The sequence below is a fragment of the Balaenoptera musculus genome, chromosome 2 (assembly GCF_009873245.2).
Source record: "Balaenoptera musculus isolate JJ_BM4_2016_0621 chromosome 2, mBalMus1.pri.v3, whole genome shotgun sequence".
In the NCBI taxonomy this organism is placed as follows: Eukaryota; Metazoa; Chordata; class Mammalia; order Artiodactyla; family Balaenopteridae; genus Balaenoptera; species Balaenoptera musculus.
The window spans coordinates 90,128,056-90,147,620 of NC_045786.1; the positions used below are offsets into that span (position 1 = coordinate 90,128,056).

General features: G+C 37.8%; 1 protein-coding gene across 3 annotated transcripts in view; it reads left to right on the plus strand.

Annotated features, from left to right (window-relative positions):
* The window catches only part of ZNF106 (zinc finger protein 106), a 61,224-nt gene that overhangs the window by 37,261 nt on the left and 4,398 nt on the right, over positions 1–19,565 (plus strand). For all 3 annotated transcript variants that reach the window (XM_036845121.1, XM_036845123.1, XM_036845122.1), the window contains 14 exons: positions 441–595; positions 679–739; positions 1,243–1,581; positions 3,575–4,355; positions 4,719–4,774; positions 5,649–5,794; positions 7,268–7,402; positions 11,322–11,438; positions 13,768–13,959; positions 14,743–14,805; positions 15,852–15,971; positions 16,489–16,560; positions 17,389–17,460; positions 19,074–19,220. In XM_036845121.1, coding sequence (XP_036701016.1) covers positions 441–595; positions 679–739; positions 1,243–1,581; positions 3,575–4,355; positions 4,719–4,774; positions 5,649–5,794; positions 7,268–7,402; positions 11,322–11,438; positions 13,768–13,959; positions 14,743–14,805; positions 15,852–15,971; positions 16,489–16,560; positions 17,389–17,460; positions 19,074–19,220 — 2,456 coding nt within the window. The remainder of the gene's footprint in view (positions 1–440; positions 596–678; positions 740–1,242; positions 1,582–3,574; positions 4,356–4,718; positions 4,775–5,648; positions 5,795–7,267; positions 7,403–11,321; positions 11,439–13,767; positions 13,960–14,742; positions 14,806–15,851; positions 15,972–16,488; positions 16,561–17,388; positions 17,461–19,073; positions 19,221–19,565) is intronic.

Sequence of the window (19,565 nt, forward strand, 5' to 3'; positions counted from 1 at the left end):
TAAAGAGAACTACTTTAAATTAACAGACTAGAAAAATATGAATCGGGAAGAGAGTGCAAGCAGTTCAGGTTTGGGGCCCAATCTAAGCCAAAACCTTGGGTGAAGAGGGTAGTAGATAAAGGAACATGGGAGATGAAACCTACAAGAGTTGATTTGCCTGGGGCAGAGATGTTGCTTGGAAGGGTCATGGTGGAAGATGGTGATTTGGTAAATTGGTACCATGCATGTGGTGGTACGCTTGAAACCATGAGGCTTGGTTTCTGACAACATCAGGTTTGACTACATGATTTGCAAAATTTGATGAGTCTCCTTCCAGTGACCTAGTGGGGAGAAAATAAAGGCCTGTCCTAGACAATTGATGCAGTTCCATCTTCTGAGGAACTGTATTATTAAAGAGAAGTCTCCAGTATTAAACTGAACTTTATGGTTTCTTTTGACAGAACGTTCTCAGGTTGACCAGCTGCTGCATATTTCGTTAAGGGAGGAAGAACTAAGCAAATCATTGCAGTGCATGGATAACAACCTTCTGCAAGCCCGTGCAGCTCTTCAGACAGCTTATGTTGAAGTTCAGAGGCTACTTATGCTCAAGCAGCAGGTAGTAGCACATGGAATGTCTAGTGAAAATGGATCATCTTGAAGTTGGATTTAAAAATGCTTAACAAAATACTTTATTTTTAGATAACTATGGAGATGAGTGCCCTGAGGACCCATAGAATACAGATTCTACAGGGATTACAAGGTATTCAGAGAATCTGATGGATTAGACCCTCTGTAACTTGTTATTTTTTGGTTCTCTGTGGAGGGGAATTAAAGTAGCTTTGAAAAAGTTAATATGATTTTTCTCGTGTCTCCTTGGTTTCATCCTTCTATAGAAAGGCCTGTGAGACTGTACATCCCCAAAGTGCTTAGCAGTGGAGATAATGTTACAGAAAGAGTCCTGGGTTAGGAATCCTAAGACTAGGGTTCAAATTTTGACTCTTCTGTTAGTACCGACGTGACTTTGGATAAGTCACTTAAAATCTGAAAAATTGGAATATTAATGCCTGTTCTGTCTGTATCCTTGGTGGTTATATATATATTATATAATATATATATAGTATATTATAGCTTATATAATAATCTGTTTTAAAGAATTATGAGGGTTTTAAATATTCTCTTGTAATCTTTAAAAATACAAATTGGCTCAAAAATGAGTGGCTTTTCAGATAACATTTTTGCATTTGTATATGTTTCCCATTCTAGAAACATATGAACCTTCTGAGCGTCCAGACCAGGTTCCCTGTAACCTTACACGAGAACAAAGGAACATTAGATCTCAAACATCTGCTGATGCCACACTGCTGCCTACTCCTTTTTTCCCGGTTTTCCTGGAGCCTTCATCTTCCCATGTGTCTCCATCATCCACTGGAGCCCCTCTCCAAGGAATCACATCTACTTTCCAAGCTCATGGCAGCGTTCCTGCTCCGGACTCATCAGTTCAGATTAAACAAGAACCCATGTCTCCTGAACAAGATGAGAATGTGAATGCTGTGTCACAAGGCTCTGCTTGCAATGTGTCCAAGGAATTACTGCAAGCTAATAGTATGTAAACTTTTCTCTGGGTTAAGGGCAACCCTGTAGTGGGTCTACGGCAATTTTATATCAGTGATGTAACATCATACTTGCCCATTAAAACTGAAATTATTACAGTTTTTCTTGAAGTTTTCTTATTTAGGAAGATTATTTAAATATTGGTAACCTTTTTCTAATTTTCTCTAATGTAGGATTACTGAAGTGACTTTGGATTAGCACTTAACAGGTTTCATTTATTAGGATTGGTGCAGAATTATTTGGTTTTTGTGAGATAAATGGCATTGAAGTTGTTTAGTCAATTTTCTAGATAAGATATATCCTCTGAATTTCTCATTACTTAACTATCTTTATCATTTCAAGTACAAACTAGGGTTAATATAGACCTGAGGAGCAGGTGGCCATGATGAAAGGCAGAGGGCTCTGGGGTTTGGAATCATCTAATAGAAACTTGGGCGGTTTTGAGAAATAGCCAGGGTTTTTACTCTCTTCATAAAATAATTCTTACCTAGTTACCATTTGAGAATAATTTCCAAGCTATTTAAAATCTCATCTGAAGTTTGCATAACCACAGTGGTGCTACATTGAAAATTAAGTAAGAAGCAAACAGGGACTTCCCTGGTGGTCCAGTGGGTAAGACTCCATGCTCCCAATGTAAGGGACCCGGGTTTGATTCCTGGTTGGGGAACTAGATCCTCCATGCATGCCGCAACTAAGAAGTCTGCATGCCGCAACTAAGAAGTCCGCATGCCGCAACTAAGAAGCCTGCATGCTGCAACTAAGAAGCCTGTGAGCTGCAACTAAAGATCCCACCTGCTGCAACTAAGACCTGACACAGCCTAAATAAATAAATAAATAAATAATAAATAAATAAATATTAAAATGAAAGAAGCAAACTGATATTGTGTGATTTTTTTTTGAGCAAAAACAAAAAGTCTGAAGAATTATCCTACATTTTGCTATCTGTTGCCACACTAATCATTGATATCTACATCAAATGTATATTATCTTTCATATTGAATTATGTTATTTTTATATGGATACTATTTAGTATTTTTTAAAAACTAGTAGTATTTTTTTCAAAAATAGCTTGTATTTTATTTCCTTTTCTGATTGCAAAACTAATTCATGTTCACTGTAAAAAATTGGGAAACTATAAAAATGTGGATTTGTTATTTTGTTATATATTTCAGTCTTTTAAAATTATAAATGTTTATGTGTTTACACGAGACTTTATACAAAGGACAAGTCATCGTCTGTTATAACTTGATTTTTTTCCCACTTAATTATTATGATCATTTTCCTGTGTCATAAAAATAATTCACCTAAAACACTATTTTACTAGTTGTATAATATTTCAGAAGTTGCATAATCTGAATATACAATAATTTATATAATCTTTGAATATTTACATTTTTTCCTTTTTTTGTATTCTGTATAACGCTGCATTGTATATGTCTTTGAGTATGTCTGTGATTATTTCATCAGTTTAAATTTCTAGACATGAAATAACTAAGTCAAGGAAAATAGACATTTTAAGTCAGCTGACTTTTTAACTGCTAGTATGTAGCTAAATTGGATGATATACAGGTAAAATGCATAATGAAAACTTCTAAGAAATAAAGGTGAAAGCACTTTAGCTAAATAGATATTTAAGTGTCTGCTAAGAATAAAACACATTGTTAAATATGTGGACATTTCAAACAAGAAAGAAAAAAGATCAATAGAAACAATCCCTGCCCATAAAAGGAGCTTTTGTAGGGTATAAGACATGCATGTAATTTGTGAGATTAATGCAAGGCAAAGTATATAAATACTGTAATAGAAATATGTGTAGGTTATGGGAAGCTGAGGGGTGAGATAACTAAACCATGACTGTTAAAGTTGTTAACATATCGAAATGTCATTATTTGGTAGAAGTTCAATCAGTGATAACTGTAGTTTATGACTACAAATACCAGACACAAAAACGATGGAATAATTTTTTTTTTCCTTCTCAATTCAGGAGAGATCAGTGACAGTAGTCCAGTTTATCCAGTTATCACTGCAGCATTGTCCTTATCAGAGCTAACAGAGAGAGTCCATGAGCCTAGCCAAGAACTGAAGTTTTCTGTGGAGCAAGGAAATACCAGAAACAGAGGGAACAATCCCTCTTCCCAATCATCTGGTCTTCCTAGCATAAATAAAGAAGGTGAAGAGCCAAACAGAGGCAACAGCGGGTCTGAAGCCTGTACCAGTTCTTTTCCAAGATTGTCCTTTGCTTCAGAAACCCCTTTAGAGAAAGAGCCCCACTCTCCAGCTGACCATCCAGAACAACAGGCAGAGTCCACTCTGACATCAGCTGAAGCTAGGGGGAACAAGAAAAAGAAGAAGCTTAGGAAGAAGAAAACTCTGCGGGCTGCCCATGTTCCTGAGAACAGTGACACTGAACAGGATATATTTACTGCTAAACCTGTAAGGAAAGTAAAAACTGGAAAGTCCACTAAAGGGGGGAAAGTGACAACCTCCACCTGGGAAGATAGCAGAACTGGTCCAGAACAAGAGAGTGTCAGAGATGAACCAGATAGTGACTCGTCTCTGGAAGTCCTAGAAATTCCTAATCCTCAGTTAGAAGTGGTAGCCATTGATTCTTGTGAATCTGGAGAAGAGAAACCAGACAGCCCATCTAAAAAGGATATTCGGAACTCCACAGAGCTAAACTCATTAGAAACTTCTCGCTCTGGTTGTGATGAAGTTAGCTCTACCAGTGAGATTGGCACCCGTTATAAAGATGGCATCCCTGTAAGGTAAGGACACCGTGTTGGTCCAATCAGAACAGCTTTCACCATTCTATTCTTAAAAAATAGAACTTTTTGTTCTGAATCAGAATTTTTTTAAAGAGTCACATTTATAGAAAATCAGTAGGGATAATGGGTATGGAAGAATCAAACCTTAGCAATGGAGATTTTCTGCTTTCTCATTTGTGTTGTAAATATTTACTGTACTTTTATTTCCTTTCATATAGAAATTTCAGGTGGAAAAACCGATCTCTTATATCATTGCTATTTTGTCCATTGTTTAGAACAATCTTTTGAGTCATGAAAATGTTAAGTTTTACTGCCTGGCCTGTTCACACAGATGCTAAGAAGACTTTTGCTATTATTTTGTAGTGTGGCAGAAACTCAGACTGTGATCTCCTCCATAAAAGGATCAAAGAACTCTTCAGGTATTTGGTTGTTCAGTTTTATTTAAATTAATCACAGAAAAAAAGTCTTGTAAATATTAGAGCCAGGGTTTAAATCTACTTAAATATGCTTATACAATAGGGGGCGGGGACTGGGCTTGTTACCAAGAGGATTGCTTTGACCAGCAGTTATGGTATCCCTAAATCCTTAAATCCTGGCATTTCAGTTTCTTACTCCCGTCTCTCTTACCTGGCTGTCTTACGTGTTCAACTAATTAGTAAAGTTGGCCTTCTGTATCTTCGGTTCCATATCTATGGCTTCAACTAACTGCAGATCGTGTAATATGCATTTATTGAAAAAAAAAAAAAAACTCGTGTGTAAGTGGACCTCAACAATTCAAACCATGTTGTTCAAGGGTCAGCTGTAAACAGGAGGATGTGTATAGGTTATATGCAAATACTATGCCGTTTTATATAAGGGGCTTGAGCATCTGTGGATTTTGGTGTGGGGGCGGTGGGGGAGTCCTGAAACCAGTCCCCTTTGGATACCAGGGGGCAATTGTATTAAGGTTTTGTTGGCTCTGGGGTGTTTTGCTTTGAGAAGGAACTACTTAATTCCTTACTCAACAAAATAACTGGCAGCAGAGGAAACTGGATGTGGAAAGATACTTGGTGCCTTATGGGTATCACTCAAAGCTCACTATATAAGTATCTTGTTCCTATGTGAAAGGTCTTCCCTGCCTTTTCTTATTATGAAATCTTCATAATGAAGATCACTAATGAAAATATGGTGTTTTGCTGGGGGAACTAGGCTTTAAGGAGAATCCAGAGACCACTTTTTCGTAATGTTTTAAATTTTTTAGTATCTTTTGAGACACAAGAAGACACATCTCTGAAACATATTCTTGTTTTCTAGAAATATCTTCAGAGCCAGGAGATGATGATGAGCCCACAGAAGGGAGCTTTGAGGGGCACCAAGCTGCAGTGAATGCAATTCAAATATTTGGGAATTTACTGTATACCTGTTCAGCAGATAAAACTGTCCGAGTTTATAATCTCGTGGTAAGTTGATACATCAGTTTGAATATTTTTGCTTGGTTGCAGGTTTTAGAAACTCCAACTAGCTGTCTCTTAGACTAGGAGTTTATTTGCTGTCCAGAGATGGAGTGGGCTTTAGACTAACTTTAGATACAGTTGATCCAGTGGCTCAGTGGGGTCACTGGAGACTTAATTTCTTTCTTTATCTCCATTCTGCCTTCTCTGATATCACCTCTTCCTAAAGCAAGTTCTCCTCCTGCTCACAGATAGATGTCAGTAGCCACAGGGGTTTCTTTTCCCTCCCACCACCGAAAAAGGGTCCTGTGCTTTCCTCTCTGAACAATCACTTGGCAAAAGGAAATGGGATTATAACAATAGGCTCGCGACAGTCAGGTCCCAGCCCTGGAGTTGATGCTGAGGTCTGTCACATAGCTGCTACATAATAGAGAAGGGATAGAGTGAGTACTGGGGAAGTAGTCAATATAAGAGGAGGCATTTTCCCTGAGAGTTGATTAATTATCCCGGTTATTAAGAAGAGCAACGGTCTTCCACTACCCCACACTTAGGATAATCTGATGCTCATTACTCTCAATTTTCATAGAATGGACTTTTGAGTTTTGAGTCTGGTATGCATCAAACTAATTCTGTTTATCCACAACAATAGCCAAGAAACTTTAGGAACACTATGTTTGAACAAATATGGTGAAAGTATTTGAAATTGATGAAGTCCTTGAAAATCAAAAGATTAGATAGATGATGGACTGAGAAAATGTGTTTGCTGTAGGCAACAGGTATATAGGTTTCTTTAGCCTAATAATGTGAGGGCAACAGGGATGACTGAAGGAAGGAAGCAATGGTACCAGGATGTGTGAGTGTAAGATTTGGGGAATTGGCTCTAACTCTGAACTGAAAGGTAAGTATAGGTATATATGTACATTCTAAATATATAACAGTATGTGCACAGAGACAACAGGATGTTCCATTATGAAACCACACCTGGAACACTAGACCTGTGATGGCACCTGACATGTCTTTGAACATTGTGGCGCATGCTCTGCATACTGATCAAATGCAGGAACTTATCTGGGTAATTAGCTATAGTTTGGATTTGCTAGCTTTTTGGTCCACATGTTGGAGAGCCTTGCCCTAGATATTAACTAAAATTCTCATCTGTCTTATTATAGCAAATTGCCCTAAGTATTGGGTTGGCCAAAAAGTTTGTTCAGGTTTTTCTGTAACATCTTATGGAAAAACCCAAACGAACTTATGGCTCAGTTAATATATAGTTACAGGTACCTCAGTACATGTGACTGTTTGCTGGGCATTCAGTGAACAGGTATTTACTGAACACCTTTTGATACCAGGTACTATTCTAGACTCTGAGGCTACAACAATGAACTGTATGTTTTAGCATCTTTTTTTTTTTTTTTTTGAGGAAATACATTATCTAATCCATTTATATCCACAAGTAATGATCTGAACTGTGCTTGACTTTAGAGTCGGAAGTATATTGGTGTCTTTGAGGGCCATACCTCCAAAGTGAACTGCCTCCTGGTTACTCAGACCTCTGGGAAGAATGCTGCCCTTTATACTGGTTCCAGTGATCACACCATTCGCTGCTATAATGTTAAGGTAAGTGGGTCCAGCATAATCAAACGTGATAATATTGAAACACTTTGACTGTATTTACTGTGTAGAGTGGAGACACTGAGACAGATGCTTCATTCTGTTCACTTTCTTGCTTCTGAACTTAGTTCAGTACCCTTGTATAGCCTTTAGAAGAAATGAGGCTTAGATCTAAACCATGTTTTCTGTCTCTCTCCACCAGTATCTTTTCACTTACTACTATTAATAATATACCTCCTTTGGTCTTTTCAACAATTACTCTTGATTTTTATTTTCACATCATATGCCAAAATTAATACTAGAGAGAAAACGAAATGTTTAAAATTTTTAAACCTGAAAACGTAGAAGTAGATATCTCCTCTGAGAAAGAATTTTCTAAATATATTGTAAGAAATGAGAGAAAATCGTTTGCATTAAATATATATATTATAGGACTTCCCTGGTGGCACAGTGGTTAAGAATCCGCCTGCCAATGCAGGGGACACGGGTTTGATCCCTGGTCTGGGAAGATCCCACATGCTGCGGAGCAACTAAGCCTGTGCACCACAACTACTGAGCCTGTGCTCTAGAGCCCGTGAGCCACAACTACTGAGCCCACGTGCCACAACTACTGAAGCCCATGCTCCTAGAGCCCATGCTCCACAACAAGAGAAGCCACCACGAGAAGCCCACGCACCGCAAAGAAGAGTAGCCCCCGCTCACCGCAGCTAGAGAAAGCCCGTGCACAGCAGCAAAGACCCAATGCAGCCATAAATAAATAAATACATACATACATACATACATACATACATACATACATATATTCTTTAAAAGATTTGATTATTTAAGACAAAATTTATAATACCAAAGATTAGGTTTTTAACATATATAGATGGAATGTGTGGTAACAGGAACACAAAGGAAAGGGAGGATGGAATTGTGCTGGTGCAAGGTTCTTATATTTTACTGGGGATAAGTCAGTTTTACTTTGAACTAGATTGTTACAATTTAAAGAGGTAACCTCCAGAAGGCCGGCTCACAGCTTCAGTGTGCATCAGATAGACCTGGAGAGCTTGTTAAAACACATATTACTGGACCCCACTCCCAGAGCTTCTGATTCAGTAGGCTTGGGATAGGGCCCAAGAATTTACATTTCTAACATGTGATACTGATGCTACTGGTGTAGGGGCCACACGCTGAGAACAGCTGCCCTAGAGCAACCACTAAAAGAATAAAGCAAAGAAAGACAGCTAAAAAATTTAATAGAGGAATTAAAATCTTGGAAGTCCGCAAGTAAGGGGTAATGAAATAGCATACTTCTAAGTTACCCATGATTCAAAGAAGTCACAAAGGAAATTAGAAAATATCTTGAACTAAATGAAAATGAGCATCCAACTTAACATTTGTAGGATAGCTAACGCATTGCTGAGGGGGAAATTTCTAGTTTTAAATGCTTATATTAGAAAAAAAAGTTTAAAATCAATTATCTGAGTTTGTAGGAAAATAGAAAAAGAAGAAAAGGTTAAACCCAAAATAGATATATAAAGGAAATAATAAAGAGCAGAACGGAAACCACCAATTTATAAAACTGACACACAATAGGGAAAAATCAGTGAGACCAGAAGCTAGTTTTTTGAAAAGATAAATTTAAAAAAAACTTTTAGCTAAATTAATCAAAACAGAGAGAAGCCACAAATTTCAAATATCCAGAATGTAAGAAGGAGCCTCATAACAGCGTTATTAATGAATACATCCATCAACTGATAAATGGATAAATGTGGTATATAAAAAGTGGAATAATACTAGCAACAAAAAGGAATAAACTATTCATACATGTAGCAACATGGATGGATCTCAAAAACATCATGCTAGGTGAAAGAAGTCACATGTAAAAGACTACATACTGAATGTTCTCTTAATATGGAATTCTAGAAAAGGCAAAACTATCAGAGTTGCCTGGGATGGCAGTGGGGACTGACTGAAAGAGGGTACGAGGTAACTTTTTAGAGTGCTGGAAACATTCTGAAAGTTGATTGTGGTAATGGTTGCATAACTGTATACTTTACTAAACTTAATGAAGCGTATATCTAACATGGTGAATTTTATTATATGGAAATAATACTTAAGTCTGTTGAAAATTGTAAACAGATTTTGGCAAGAAATTGTCTTAGGTAAAAAGAGGGGAAAATAGTAACAGGATAGGATAAACATAGGGTTAATATCATATGTTGTAAGGAGCTTACACCTTTGAGAAGAGGAATAGTAAAATCCCTACACATAAATTGAAAGACAGAAATTCTTTAAAAAGAGGATATACAAGTAACTATTTGAAAATAATAGTCTTGTCAATAAATGGAAGTTAAAACAGAAGTTCAGTACCATTTTGACTTATAAAATTAGCAAAAACTTTTAGAAGATTTTTTAATGTTTTTAAGGGTTCTAACCCGCAGTAGTATTTGGCATAGTGGGACTGTACATTACTGAAAAAAATTCTTAGTTTTTGAAATTGAGGTGTAACTTTATATAGTAAAGTACATACATTTTAAGTATACAACTTGATGAATTTTTACATAGATACACATTTGTTTAACCACCACCAAGATCGAAACACAGATCATTTTCATCCCCCTAAAGCTTCCCTCATACACCTTCCACTCACCACACCCAGCCAAAGAAAACTATTGTTCTGATTTCTATCATTATAGATTATATTTGTCCGTGCTTGAACTTCATATAAATAAACCATACTGGATGTATTCTTTCACATTAGCTTTAGCTTGCCATAATGTCTGAAATTCATCTTTATTGTTGCATGCACCAATAGTTCTTTTTTATTACGGCAACGTATTCCGTTTCTCCTATAAAATTACAAAATGATCTCACACGGATGGGTTAGCCAGAGGCAACATATATGTTATCATTTGAGCATATTCACTGTCTTTTCCTTTATTTTACAATTGCATATGCAGCATTTATATTTGTAATTTTATGCGGGGAAAGTAATTTAAAAGACTGACTCTTTCAGGTATGAAAGAAGGCTGGAAGAGATCAAGACTTTGATAGTCTACAGCTTTTATCATCCAACCCATAGCTTGTCCCATCCTACTTATAGGATGGGACAAGTAGGTCCTACTTATAACCGTCTTGATTTTAATTCTGTATCCAGACCTCTTTAAAAAGCTAAACTTGGGCCTTTAGTCACTTAGTATCATTCAACAGCATTCAATCTTGAGCACTTACTATGTAACTGGCCCTGTTCTAGGTTCTAGGTAATTAGATTTTATCAGTGTAACCCAGTTCTGGAAATTCATGGAAATGGTTTCTTGAAGGTCAGCTCAAACTGTGTTAGTATAGGCTGGATATGCATCAGAATTATGAAGGAAATTTTTAAAAACACATATTCCAGGGCCTGAATTAGAATCTCAGGGACTGGGGTGAAGCTTGGGGTTCTATATATTTTCAAAGCTTCTTGGGTAATTATAGACCAGCTAACCTAATACTGGTTTGAAGGAGGCGTTTGGGAGCTATTAAAATAGAGAATCAATTGCAGGAAAGTGCATATTTGATTAATGCAATTATCAGATATACAACTATAATCTTTATTTTCCTTTTTAAATGTCAAGTGCAGCTTTAACTTTATCTTTGGCTACTTAATTTAAGAGGCTAGAACCCAATCCATAGTGCCCTTTGAAGAATTTCTACATTCCAAATTAGAAAGATAGGTAACATTAGAAGTTATATTTGATTACTATATTACCTACAGCTTGAGGGTCTTTGGCTACATATTTCGAAGCAGAAGACAGTCTAAGATAGTCTTCTACAAAATAGAGGACACTACATTTTCTTCCTCATAAAAAATCATTTCACACTCTGTTCTCAGGAGGACTGTTTTCACATCTTATTTGCCTTTAACCTCTGCTGATCAGGTGTTGTGTGCTTTTATCAGACTCGAGAGTGTGTGGAGCAGTTACAGCTGGAAGACCGGGTTCTCTGCCTCCACAGTAGGTGGCGAATTCTCTATGCAGGACTGGCAAATGGCACTGTGGTCACCTTCAACATAAAGGTTAGTGGTTGGGGAGAGAAGGCTGAATTCCCATGCCACTTGAAAATGGTGTGAGTGTGTGTGGGAAGAAGTTGAAGGCAGACGTTTTCCTGTTTTTGTGTGTGTTTGAGAAAGCAACAGAATTAGCCGCTACTCAAAAATTTATCTTCTGTTGTAAGTGAAACAAGATGCTGCATTCTGTCTGCTCAGGCCCGAGTGTGCCAGGACCAAAGTGTAACTCTACTAAATTAAACCAGGCCTGATGATTTGGGGCCAAATAATGAGTCATAGGTTAAACTAGTCTGTCTCATTTTAAGAATGATACCATGAAATGAGCTTAAATTCCTTTGAGTATGACATTGATGTGGTTTGGAACTGATTTAGGGTTTCATGAGGGTAGCTTGTTCTTGACTTGAACTAAGTCAAGGTTTGCCTTCATTCCTGTGGGCCTCATTCTTTCCTGACCCAAATATAAATTCATTTGTTGAGCAACCCTTTATGGAGCACTATTACATGCTAGGTCTCAGGATAAGGCTTAGGAAATGAATACGGAACAGTTCTTGATGGCCCTGTGTGCTTTGTTAATGTAGTTGGACTTGTAAGCTTTAAAGTAAGAGAGACATGATCTAATTTGTGTTTTAGAAAATGTCACTCTGGAGTTGAACAGGATGGAAAATACTGGTACTAGTAGAAGCTTGGAGACCATTTAGGAGGCTTTGTTATGGCAGCTGACATGAAAGATTAGACTAAGGTGAAGAGAAGAGAATGGATAAAAGATGTAATTGGAGGTAGAAGTGATAGGTTTGGTTACTAGTTAGTTGTAGCATTCTATCCCGAGGCCATCTGGTCATCTTTTAACAGTGTGTTAGAATGTTACTGTGTTATGCCTTATTACAGTATCATATGTTTAGTTAGTACCTACTATCTCTCTTTCTACCAGCTAGCTGGAACTACTTATAAGGAATTCAATAAAATATGTCATGGTTTCTGCCTTTAAGAAGCTTAAAATCAAGTTAGAAGAAACTAGCACATATATAATCAAGTGTCAGATTATTTGGTTCACTAGATATGAATAGATCACAGAAGGGTAATTAGTAAAGGTTTTTGCATTCTAAATGCAAAGTGCTAACAACCTAGATTAGATTTGGTTAGGGCAATAGAAATGAAGACAGAATAGATTTAAAATATTTTAAAGGATAAAACTTGATAATTACCCAGTTCTCTTCTATTTTGTGAGATTAATCAAAGGTAGGTAGAAGTTTTGGGGCAAGATGATGACAAATTCGAATGGGAATGGTCTTTATTTTTATTTTTTTGAAATGGTCTTTAAATGGTTGAAAAGCCCCAGCAAAGATGGACCTTGAGACAGAGATTTGAGAGTTTCTGCAGAGATATGAATTTTGAAGGCTTGTTAGGGCTGGGCCTTTTCTGTTTTGCCCATATTCCTGGAACGCAGTGCTTTCTGGGGCTCAACAGAAAGCCAGGGCTGTTTACCTGGGCCTTCCCACCACTGGGCCCTGAACTCCATTGATCTGTCTCCCCCGCATCTCAAGATGACTGAGATTGATGCTCAGCTCTGTAGGCTCCCAGCTGCTGCTCTTGCCTAGTTTCTGGGAGTTTTATCTCATGCACGCACCTTAAACTACCTTTTTAGAGTTTTGGGGAAGTAGGAAACTTTATGAACAAGTTTGGTTTGGGAATGAGGGAAGCAAGTCTAAAATCTGAGGTAAAGGAGTGTTTGGGAATTCAGGATGTGACCATGCCACTCTGACTGATACAAAGGCTTCTGTAGTTTAACTTAATGATGTCATGAGAGATAGACATAGAACCAGAAGTCAGAAGAAGGTCAGAATAACAGAAAGGTGGAGAATGAGAGACTCTGATTGTCTAAGAAGGTAGTTCTCAAAGAGAGTTTTGGAAACAACCATGACAGAGTGCATAAATTTTGGATGACAAAAAAACAGTGAGAGTTCTTGGGTCTGTGGCATGGAAAGTGTATTCAAATATGAAAAAAAGGTTTATCATTCATTATCATTTACTTAAGGGAAGTGAGAGAGGGCGTAAAAGAGAACCAAATTCTAATTATGGTCAGGATAGTGCGGGTCAAAGGTAGAAATGAGTTTATAATGTAAGACTGTCCCCACTAGAATCAGGAAGGAAGGAGTCATGAATACAGAGAGTATTGGAATAGGAATGGCAGAGGTTGGGGAATTAGGGATAGGGAGTAGATATGAGAACTTACCGGTGTTAGAATTTAGAGTTTGTATCAAGGTAGTGATTTGGGTTAGTTGATGTTGAGTTTTTCCAACTAAGTTGCTTTTACTTCATATAATGGTGGTGTATTTTTCAGAACAACAAACGACTTGAAATCTTTGAATGCCATGGCCCTCGGGCTGTCAGCTGTCTTGCCACAGCTCAGGAAGGTGCCCGAAAGCTGCTGGTTGTGGGGTCTTACGACTGTACCATTAGTGTACGTGATGCACGGAATGGACTGCTCCTTAGAACTCTGGAGGGCCACAGCAAAACCGTTCTCTGCATGAAGGCAAGTATAGTGCAGAAAATAGGAGTTCATTGTCTGGTACAAATAGAAGGATTTGAATGAAATTTCCCATGTTGTCTAATGCCTTATTTAGAATACAGATTACTATCCTTTTTTTTTTTTTAAATTAATTATTTAATTTATGGCCGTGTTGGGTCTTCGTTGCTGCGCACGGGCTTTCTCTAGTTGCAGTGAGCGGGAGCTACTCTTTGTTGCGGTGCGCGGGCTTCTCATTGCAGTGGCTTCTCTTGTTGCGGAGCACGGGCTCTAGGTGTGCGGGCTTCAGTAGTTGCGGCACTTGGGCTCTATAACGCAGGCTCAGTAGTTGTGGCGCACGGGCTTAGTTGCTCCGCGGCATGTGGGATCTTCCCGGACCAGGGCTCGAACCCGTGTCCCCTGCACTGGCAGGCGGATTCTTAACCACTGCGCCACCAGGGAAGTCCCTACGATCCTTTTCTTTAGGCCTGGATTACCACGGGACATACTGTTTTTTAATATATTAACCAAGAGGCAAAATTGTATCTTATTGTAGAATGTCCTTCTAGGCTGCTTCGTAATCATTCCGAAGAAGCAACAAACCCAGTAGTACATTGTCAATTCATCTGAGTACTTGGTGGCAGCACATAAGTTTCAGTTCAGAAAATTTGTCTGAGAAACTTATTTCATACCTCGTTCATGCTCATCTCAAAATAGGGTGGGAAGTAGAATTTGCTAATGTGTATTACAAGTTAAAGGAAACTCAGAACGTTATATCGAATCTCATTAACTGAATTTTTTTTCTTTAAGGTGGTGAATGACCTTGTGTTCAGTGGTTCCAGTGATCAGTCAGTCCATGCCCACAACATTCACGTAAGCCATGTTGGTGTAAAGAAATCTTTAGGAGAATGATGATTACAGCTTGAAGGATTCCTCAGACCTCTTGCAATTTAAATTAAGCCCTTTTTCTAGTGAAAGACTTAATAATAATCCCTGCACGTAAGCTCTTGGATAATATTAAGTACTGTAGAAATTCTGACCTCATCAAAATTCTTAGTGGGGAATAGACTCAAAGTTTATGTAAGGTTTAGTTTGAATGCCTCATTTAAACATGAGATAAATTGAGCACCTGAGGCTCTAAGAAAGTAGATATGATACGCGGTTTAAAATAGCACAAGTAAAAACAGCCAAGAGACTCTGCTCAGGTCATAGAGGCTGCTTTTGAAGCTCAGTTCTTAGTCTGTAAACCTGGGGGTTATCCAGCCTCAGGGACTTGTTGTCCAGATCCAGTGAAATGATAAAAGTGAATATACTTCAAAAGCTATAAAATACATACACACAGAGCTGTGGCCCTTCTCTTTCTGTGACTTGGGGTTCTCTCCATCAGGATACAGTGCAGGGCTTCCCTGGTGGCGCAGTGGTTAAGAATCCTCCTGCCAATGCAGGGGACATGGGTTCAAGCCCTGGCCCGGGAAGATACCACATGCCGCGGAGCAACTAAGCCCGTGCGCCACAGCTACAGAGCCTGCGCTCTAGAGCCCGTGAGCCACAACTACTGAAGCCCGCACACCTAGAGCCAGTGCTCCTCAACAAGAGAAGCCACAGCAATGAGAAGCCTGCGCACTGCAACAAAGTGTAGCCCCCACTCGCCACAACTAGAGAAAGCCTGCATGCTCAACAAAAACCCAACTCAGCCAAAAATAAATAAATAAATTTATTTTAAAAAAAGGTACAGTGCATACATTTTGTATAAGTAACAAATGCTTGTGGGAGTACTTCATCTGTTAAAATTAGTACAGCTACGTGTGTACAAGTAGTCTCAGAATTATGTCTTCTAGAATTACAGAATTATAAATCTCAAAAGTCGGAAGGAATCTTGAAGGTCAGTCTAGTGACTCTTAATCTCTCTTCTGATGCAGACTGGTGAGCTTGTACGGATCTATAAAGGTCACAATCATGCAGTGACTGTGGTGAATATCCTAGGAAAAGTGATGGTGACTGCTTGCCTGGATAAATTTGTTCGTGTCTATGAATTACAGGTAGAATTTAGATCCAGTATTTTGCTTGAATGACTTGGGGAGACTGTCTATTTGGATTTGGTGTTGATTTTTCTATATGGAAAGGCTGGGGTGGATCTCAGGCATCTGTGTTCTTCACAAGTGCTATAGATAATTATGAAGTAGCTGGTCCTTGGAGGACGCTTTCAGAAACACTACTCTGAGATACCTGGTCAGGCTCACACGTGTTAAAAATTAAATGGTTTCTGGAGAGCAGCTGTAGTCTGTAACACCTGTCTGATTCTCTTTGTGTGCAATTTCAGGTTTGAGACTTTGACACTACACAGAAATTGGTTTTATTTTTTCCAGTTACCAGCTCTTCCCTTGAGGAGAAGGAGTTGTTAGATTATGTTTCTGTTAACATGCTACTGGTACTTCAGCTTGGTACCTCAGGTGTAGTTTTAAACCTTTCAAAGGCCTTCAGGGACTATGCTTGTTAAACACAAGGTATAAATAACCTTAATTCTCTCTCTTTTTTTTTTTTTCCCCTCCACCCAAGTCCCATGATCGATTGCAAGTATACGGAGGACACAAAGACATGATTATGTGTATGACCATCCATAAAAGTATGGTGAGTATAATTTGCCGTGCCACATATTTGCCTTTGAATGTGTTTACTAAAAATTGTACAAACTATTAATAATGTTACTACTTGTCACTTCCAAAGATGATATCTGTTTTTGATATGCCTCATTACTGAATGTCTTTCTATCTCTTGGTATTATAATATTGAGAACCCAGTAATGCTGTTGAATATTCCATTTTTAATAAGAGCTAAAATAATTACAATAAAAAATATAATACCACCATTAAATAGAAGGTAAATTTAAGATGTTTCCAAAAATAAATAAATAAAATTGAGTGGTGCTTTTTTCAGAGACATTATGATCTGGACAGTACACTGGAATAGAGTCAGGAGATTTGGCCAGTGTGGCATAGTTATAGCAGACCTAAAAGTAGAAGCTAACTCATGTAACCCTGCTAATCCTTGATTTATTTTATTTTTAAATTTTGAGGTTGAACCAGAATGGATGTTTTTCAGACTTTAAGCAGTAGAACCTTTTGTTCCAATGAAATACAGATGCCTAATATGCAATGCCCAGTAGAAGCCAGAGCTACACCAGTTAAAGTATAAGTGGTGCCTCTGATCCCTGCCACTTCCGCTCTCAGCCACAATCCCAAGAGTGGCTCTCTAAGGAGCACAGCTTCAAAGTGTCCAGACTAGAAGATCTACAAGATACTTTCCCATTATGGTACTCTGGGGCTGGTTTGGGTTTAGGTTTATGTTTTCTTGTTGTTGTAGCTGCTTACCAGTAACTTTTGACTCTTATTTTGAGGATGATTGTAGTAGTTTTCTTGTGTGTTGTTTTGGTCTGATGTGATAAACCTTTTTCTCTAGATTTATACTGGCTGTTATGATGGCAGTATTCAGGCCGTGAGGCTAAATCTGATGCAGAATTACCGCTGCTGGGTAAGGAGTGAAACTGTTCTTGTCACCAGACTTAGATGTTGCACAACCCCAGGCCAATTTATAGATCTTCATTATCATCGGTTTAGCATTTTTACATTGAGCGTCTACTTTTGCCTTCCACTGTAGGACAAATAAGCTTATTTTTTAAAAACTACATAAAAGGCTTCCATACGTCTGTAATGAAAAGTCTAATCTTAGGATTAGATATAAAGTATATTTAAGTATCCACTCAGAGTTTATCTCTTTTGTGTTTTTTATTTTGTTTTATTACTCTATTGATACATGCCTACAAAAACATCGACAGTACAGAAGTGTGTGAAAGAAAAGTGGAAGTGCTTATTTTCATGACCTGCCCACAATACTTTACCCATTCCTCAGGCATTACATGTATTAATAGTTTGGTTTGTTCCTCATTGGTTTTTGAGGAATAGGCAGATAAAAATTTGCATTTTTGAAGTTTTAAACCTCAGTTTACTAGGCTAAATTGAGTGGTTTTTATTTTTGGGTGGGAGCTGGTGATTAACCCTCAAAACTTTCACACTGTTTCTTATAAGCCTTAATTTGTTTCATCAGTTCTAATAGTTAGTTGTGACCAGAGAAAAGTTGATGGCACTGAATTTTTTTTTCCCTAAACCCTGACCTCCTTTTCAGCATTGATGAAATGAACTGGATGCCCTCCATTTTAAAATTTGATTTTGGGTTTGTCTCTGGCCTAATTACTTTTCAGCTTTTTACACATCACTATCTTTGATTTTTAGTCTTCTCAGTGAACACAAGCAAAATCTAGTACAACAGGCTCCAGAATATACAAATAGACTTCACTTACCTAGAGAAACGAGGAAAATACCTTCTGATTTTAAAGCTGGGGTGATGGAATAGTGCTTACAGAGGAAAAACTCAAATTTGCATTACTTTTTAGAAATGAACATGTTAGAATGAGAATCATAGGATTTCTTACAAGCCCGTAGGGAAAAAAAGCCAAGACAAAGAGTCTTTATGCTTTCCGACTAACAGTTGAAACATAGCCACATTTATAATACAGTAAAAAAAAGGTGATCACAAGACTTGATTCAAGTAATAAAACTTGTGAGTAAAGTCAGGCTTCCTTGGCAGTTTTCTACAACAAGTATTTCCACAAATGTAGTTTTCTTTATCAGACATTTGTATTTTCAAGTTTACAAGTCAACAGTTCTTAGAATTGTTAAAAATAACCCTTAAAGTATTGCAGGAAAGCTCTTTGCCTTTCTTAAATAAATGGACTAAGAAACTCATTTTATGATGACAAGATAAAGCATAAGTATGGTTTAAATTGAATTTTATGTAACTTGTCCGTCAGTATTTGCTAACAGCTTCCTTATCTAATGATGTAATGGCTGCCTTTGCCTAATAGTGCTTTGCCTTCTCAAAATATTACACTGTCAAAAGACTTCCCAGTCTTTTCAAGTTTCCCATTAAATTGATGATTAATTTGGTTGCCTCTGGCTTTGTCGAATTTTCTAGCCAAGAATAAATTAAAGAATAGGGGCTTACTTATGGGATGCAAGTGAGGAATATGCTCATTGCATGTTTCCTATGCTCTTTATAACTTACCCTTTCATTCTGTTTCTCTCCAGTGGCATGGTTGCTCTCTGATATTTGGCGTTATAGATCATTTAAAACAACATTTGCTGACTGACCATACAAATCCGAACTTTCAAACTCTGAAATGTCGCTGGAAGAACTGTGATGCTTTTTTTACTGCTAGGAAAGGATCCAAACAGGTACATCAGTGGGATTTGAGGTCAACCTGGGGTCATTTGACTGCTCAGAGCAGGGTTCAGTAAACCTTTTTTGCCTTATTAGAATGTTCATAATTGCAATAAACAGGGAGAGTGTAGGGATTTTTCTTTTTATTACTATCCAGGGATTTGGTGGATAGCTTAATGAGGTTTCAAATGAAGAATAGGTAGTTTTTGAGAAAGAGCCTAAAGAGAATGTTTTCACATGTTTCCAGTCCAGTAACTGAACCTAGAGGTTTATTACAGTGCTCTTGTTAAGAACTCATCTTTAAGTGCGCAGTTCCATGTAAATTAGAGTGCTGGGTCCTAACTGCCTTTCATGTGTGG